Below are 6,000 nucleotides of genomic sequence, written 5' to 3'. Positions count from 1 at the left end.
GACGACAACCAATTATGGTAGCTCTTGTATAGCCTTGGGCAAGGCACCCACTAGACCTTTCGTGCAAACACCTGTCGCACACGAAATCACATTGATTCCTACAGTAAAAGTACTGCGCAATTGGAACTGATCCAGTATATCAGTACTTTCGAAATATTTGTATGAATACGTCGTATTGTCAGGTCCACTAGATCTGTTTTCGATCGACTTTGTCATAACCTGAGCTGTAATGATTTACGAAAATTATCGGTCCAGTTCAAAAAAGGGCGGTCTTTTACAATAGGCTCTGGTCTTTCGGAAACATGTCAACATCGCACGCCCGCACAGCACCCCACCACACTAAAACCACACCAATCCACTCCCTCTCCCTCCTTGACCCCACACCTTTTCACAAGCGCCATAATATGGCATCTGTGACCCCCACGCAGGCTGCAAGAGCTCTACTCCTGCTCTCCGATGTCGCCGTGGAGCGCCGTGCAGACCTGGAGGAGTATGCGTCAGACTCTGACGCCGTCGATACGGACGATGAGGTGGAAAGTGAGTCCCCCATTTATGATCAGTTCTACGAAAAGGGGGGCGCTGCCGCCGTCATACAGATGACCAACTTCAGTCCGACACAATTCCATTCCACTTGGTGCAGCCTGGAAAAGGCCATCAAAGAGAGGTACAATGCAGGGCGTGGACGCAAATGCTCCCATACTCCACGTGATGTCCTGTTTATGACACTCTCTGTATTAAAACATGGAGGCCAATGGGACTTCTTGGCCAAGATGTTCAGTTTGAAAGGTCCTACGTTTGAGCGAATGATTATGAAATTTGTAGACATAATCTCTTATCCGGTCTTCCATCACTATGTGGAATATCAAGGTAAGAAATGGAAAATGGCCGTCATGCAGAGCAAGAAAGTCGGGTTTAAAAACTACCCTGCTGCGCGTTATGCCACTGATGTGACATTCCAGCAAAGTTTCCGCCCGAGTGGCAGCGTGGAGGAAGGCAAGCTGTACTATAGCGGGAAACATAAATTGTATGGCTACAAGACTGAGGTCTCGGTATTGCCAAATGGCCTTGCTTTAGGTTGCAGCGCTCACGAGCCTGGGTCAGTGTCAGACTTAAAAATATTCGAGGCCATGCTAACCTTTCACTCGAAACAACTTCGCAAAGGTGAAGGGGAAGGTGAAAATGACATAGAGGATGATGGGCCCTTGTCGAATGAGTTCCCAAACTATTGGGCTGTACTGTGCGATAAAGGATACCATGGGGCTAAGGAGTTCTGTCGTGTGATCCATCCGACCAAAAAACCGATCAATGGAACACTTACGCAAGCCGAGGTTTCTAATAACAGGCACATTTCAAGCGATAGAATTATAGTGGAAAACTTTTTTGGAAGGCTTTGTGGTCTTTGGAATGTCATGGCAGCGAAGTGGAAATGGAGTGAGGCGGGTTATGACAGTATTTTTCGTTTATGTGTGGGACTGACAAACTTTCATTTACACAAGAATCCTCTACGCGCTGAGGACTCCAAAATTTTGAGGACGATGAAGAACGGCCGCTATCATATAGCAACATCTCAAATTCAAAAACGGCGCCAGTTGCAAAGGCGTTATCGCAAAAAGCGTCGTCGCCGAGTGGAGATGCAATTCAGATCCATCAACCACACAGATGAGTCCGACTAAAACTACATCTCGTGCGTGTCTCGGACGCTTCACTGATTGTGCGTGCCACTTGCCCTTTGCTCTCTTTCATAAACGTAGTGCGTAAACGCCGTAACCATGATCCCAGCACGCCTGAATGTCCACACGCGAAAACACAATCCCCTCTTTCGTCGTCCGGGTAGCACAACTCTCCAGGCCTGCCCCTTGGCCGTGCACTTCGCGGCCGCCGTTGCCTTGGTCCTGCAGATCCTGCAGCCGCGCTACGCCCGCGTCGTCTTCTTCCACCTCCGCCTTCTCGGCTCCCTTGCTGCCCTCTTGTGCACAGGCTTTTGTGTGCGCCGCCCAGGGCGCCGCCCTGCTTAGCGCCGCCTCCGCCGCCTGCAGGGGGCGTGCGATGCGCTCCGCGGTGACTGCGTCGCACGGGAAGGCCAGGTCTGCCCGCAGCGCAGCCAAGAGCTCCGCGGCGCGCTGTTGTACGTCCGCCGGGCCGGACGACGTCGGGTCCGAGAGGTTGGACTGGTCCGTGAGGCCCGCGGCGGTCAGCTGGGCGCGCGCGTCGGACACCGCCTCGGCAGGGGTCTGGCCGAAATCGGATATGTGCTCCCGCACGATCGCGTCGAAGGTGCTCTGCAGCACTTGCCGGCTGGACCCGGGAGTCGGGGAGGCATGTGGGGGAGGAACTGGGCAGGGAGAGTACTGGAAGGGTGAGTGAGGGCCGGGACGGACGGGAAAGGGGCAAGTGCTGGCGGGTCAGATGGATGGGTGTAGTGCGCATGACGAGCGGCGGGAGTTGGGCGGAAGTGGGCGGCGAAGTGGCGGGGGGGAGAGTGAGAAGGGTGGCACTGTGTGGTGCACCTGGAAATAGGGGGTGTGTTCACACAGACAACAGCTCACATGAGCTGTTGTCTCTCACGCGGGCGGATGGGAGAGGGAGGTGGCGGATTTCGGGTGCGTCTCTTGCGGAAGATTTTTGGAAGAGCCGAATGGTTGTGGAACGGAACAATAGTGATATCAGTTTACAGTTGCCCATGTTCTAGTTTATCATAACGAAATTTTCGAAAAGACTGAGGATGGCCAATGATTATCAAGAAACTTCGTAAAGACCAAGTGCATACATATTTTACCTTTGTTCTGCATGTGAAGTAAATCTTGCTGCACGCAGCGAGGATCTGCGTTTGAGACCTACTGTACTTGTACAGTACCGCCATTATTTATAGCCGCACCCCCAAGTTGTGCCGTGCTGTGGCACGCAGCACACGTTGCATAAAAAACAACAACATTCTTGATAAAACAATGCGTGCTGAGTCCGAATCTGCAATCAGATTTTGCAAAGCATAAATACTTTTGCAGATATTAATACATGTGTATTCATGGGGTGACATTAAGTATAAAGTACAGTACATTCTCGCGCCAAGAACTCGGCAACCGAAAGACTCCTTGTCGCGTTCTTAGCGCGTTAAAAGCCCAATACAATACGCTTCAACACAAGCAGCCTTCCGTGTAAAAAAGTACCCAACAGACCCCCCAATTATGCCGCGCGGTAAATCCTTAACGGCTGAAGAAAAAGGAAAAACTGCGGGCCTGCATGATGCTCAGTGGTCGATACGCCGCATCGCCAAGCATCTAGGCAGGTCCGCAAAAGTAGTAGCTAACTACTTGAAAGCCCCCGAGCTCTACGGAACAACAAAAAGGAGCGGGAGGAAGCCTACGCTATCTGCGCAGGCAAAAAGGCCGCTGATCCGAGAGGCGCACAAGGGAGAAATGACATCAACAGAACTTGTGAAGACACTCCAGCTCCCTGTTAAGTCCAGCCGCGTGCGTGCAATACTCAGCAGCACTCCCACCCTTCGGTATATGCGCATGGCACGCGCACCAATGATACTTCCGCGCCACAAAATCGCGCCAGAAAGTTGGGCTCGAGATACGGTGACCTGGACGCCTGGTGATTGGGCAAATGTAGTCTGGTCTGACGAGAAGAAGTTTAATCTCGACGGACCAGACGGCTTCGCGTTTTATTGGCATTACTTACGAAAGGATAGAAAGGTTTTTTCAAAGCGGCAGCAAGGGGGTGATTTGGTGATGGTTTGGGGTGCGTTTTCTGGGAAAAAGAAGTATGACTTGGTCGTTTTAGAAGGGAAGCAGAATGCGCTCAAGTATATTCAGACTCTCGAGACCAATCTCCTTCCTTTTGTTGATCAAGAGCTCGGTCCTAGCTGGACGGTTATGCAAGATGGTGCAGCTGTACACCGTGCTAATCGCGTTTACGAATGGTTTGAAGAGGAGGAACTGCACGTTATGGACTGGCCTGCCAAGTCCCCTGACCTCAATCCTATAAAAAACCTTTTGGGGGATCTTGGCAAGGAAAGTGTACGCACATGAAAGGCAGTTTAATAATATCGATGAGCTACTCGAATGTATAATTGACTGCTGGGAAAATATCAACACTGAGACGTTGGATAAGTTAGTAGGGAGCATGCAGAAGCGTTGCTTTGACTGTGCGATGGCCAAAGGTGGCCCTACGAAGTACTGAACCAGAGTTATGGTTGTTTAGAAGCACTGTACTCTATAATTACTGTCACCCCATAAATGGTTTTTGATGCATATCTTCCAAACTATTGATGCGTTTCAAAATCTGAGCATTGTTTTGGACTCGGCGTGCAGGAATGCGTCAAGGACAAAGCAGTTTTTTATGCAAAGTAAGATTCCTTTACCAGCAATGCATATTTGTGGGGTGCGGCTATAATTATTGGCGGTACCGTACATACACTGCGCACTGAGGGCCGTTCCTAACGACGAGCACGGTGTGCTAGCACGCAAGCGCCCTGAAACTTGGCATGAATGTATTGGTTGAAAAAATTATTGGAAATGCTTTTACTCCCGTTCAACCAATCCATTCATGCCAAATGTCAGGGTGCTTGCGTGCTAGCACACCGTGCTCGTCGTTAAGAACGGCCCTGAAAGATGTGAGTTCGCGAAAAATTGAAGAAAAACTAGATATCGACTAGAACTGCTACAGGCACCACTACTATACAGTAGATGCGTAGAATGCGTGCATAATCTGGACGTAGTTAAGAACAAAAATGCAAATTGCACGAATGTATGTACTTACAGTTGTGAGTTTTTTGCTGGTCATCCAAAGGCAAGGATGCAGGTTGGTTCCCTTCAAGTGTTATGAGGTGGTACTACTTGGGCGGGACCCCCCAAGTTGAACAAAATTAGAAAAATAAATATAAAAACAAGAAGCATGTGGCATCGGAGAAATCTTTTTGATCGTTTGGAAAACTGACCACAGGAAGGTCAAATCAGCCTATCTGAGGCAATAAAAAATTTGCGCAAATATTTTGGTCCGGGCCAGCAAAAAATGTGTCATAAATGTAGCAACGCTTGCTGATTTCATGTCGCGATTTTGCACATTTTTTACCAATGACGCCATTGGCTAGAAAGCAGCATAGTTATGGCACAGCGGCTCTACCTGGCCCGTGGCGGTAGATGGTTGGCTGGAGCTGCACACAGAGTAGGTCTTGCAGGGCCAAACTTTGTTACATTGAGGTAATGATGAGACGATGATCACCGCTGCATCTGCGCAGCCACCGACGACTATGTTTTGCTGCTCCAGGGCAATGACAACATGTGTCCATTCGCAACCCCAATGCAGCACTAGACGTAATGCCGCGACCTACTCTCAGTCAATGAAATGTTAGTCCAGTGCCTTTCTTGCAAATGTGATGTCACCGCACTGGTCCAGAAACGGTCCCATCCCGAAGGATGAAACCGATAGCAGTTCTAGCGGCGTTCACATCACATTTATTTGTAGCAACCAAAGAGTATTGTTACGGCTACATACACTACATCTACCCCGTCCAAATACCGAAATACCGCGGCAGTGGTTCATTGCGCTTCCGTTAAATAGAATAATCAACGCCAAGAAACATAACAGGAGAGGTCAGTTACGGTCACATTACATGTACTGATGGCTTACTTGATCCTGAGTTAGACGATGGGCGGGTTGACCTGCAGTGAGACAAGGAACGCTGTGAGGATTGGTCCGAACAGTTCTTCGACACTTTCAATGTGTTAGAGAATGTGCGAACGTACGTTAAAGCTTTGTAGCTAATCGCAAAACGGTATTGCCTAGAGAAAGCGCTCACTTACCCAACGTGTGCAGCGCACTCGTGTCTCCACATGAGATTTCAACCAAACACGCAACTCGCGGAAATGAAACTGCCAGAGAAGAAGACGTGTGGTGGATCAGGATTGTGCAGAAGTGGCGTCACTTACTGTGCATGAGATTTCAACCGAACACGCAACTCGCGGAAATGAAACTGTCAGAAAAGAGGATGCCCTGTGG

General features: G+C 49.5%; 1 protein-coding gene across 1 annotated transcript; it reads left to right on the top strand.

The window, feature by feature from the left end:
- The first annotated feature begins 3,182 nt into the window (after positions 1 to 3,182).
- CHC_T00001439001 (hypothetical protein) lies at positions 3,183 to 4,031 on the top strand. Its single transcript, XM_005712569.1, has one exon. The coding sequence runs from the start codon at positions 3,183 to 3,185 to the stop codon at positions 4,029 to 4,031; it is 849 nt and encodes a 282-aa protein (XP_005712626.1).
- Positions 4,032 to 6,000: the final 1,969 nt, after the last annotated feature.

Source organism: Chondrus crispus, genomic scaffold (genome assembly GCF_000350225.1).
Source record: "Chondrus crispus Stackhouse genomic scaffold, scaffold_10, whole genome shotgun sequence".
Lineage (NCBI taxonomy): Eukaryota > Rhodophyta > Florideophyceae > Gigartinales > Gigartinaceae > Chondrus > Chondrus crispus.
This window is presented reverse-complemented; position numbering and strand designations above follow the sequence as displayed.

Bases quoted from the DNA above. Each gene is read 5' to 3' on its own strand.
- CHC_T00001439001 (XM_005712569.1), top strand. From the start codon at position 3,183: ATGCCGCGCGGTAAATCCTTAACGGCTGAAGAAAAAGGAAAAACTGCG.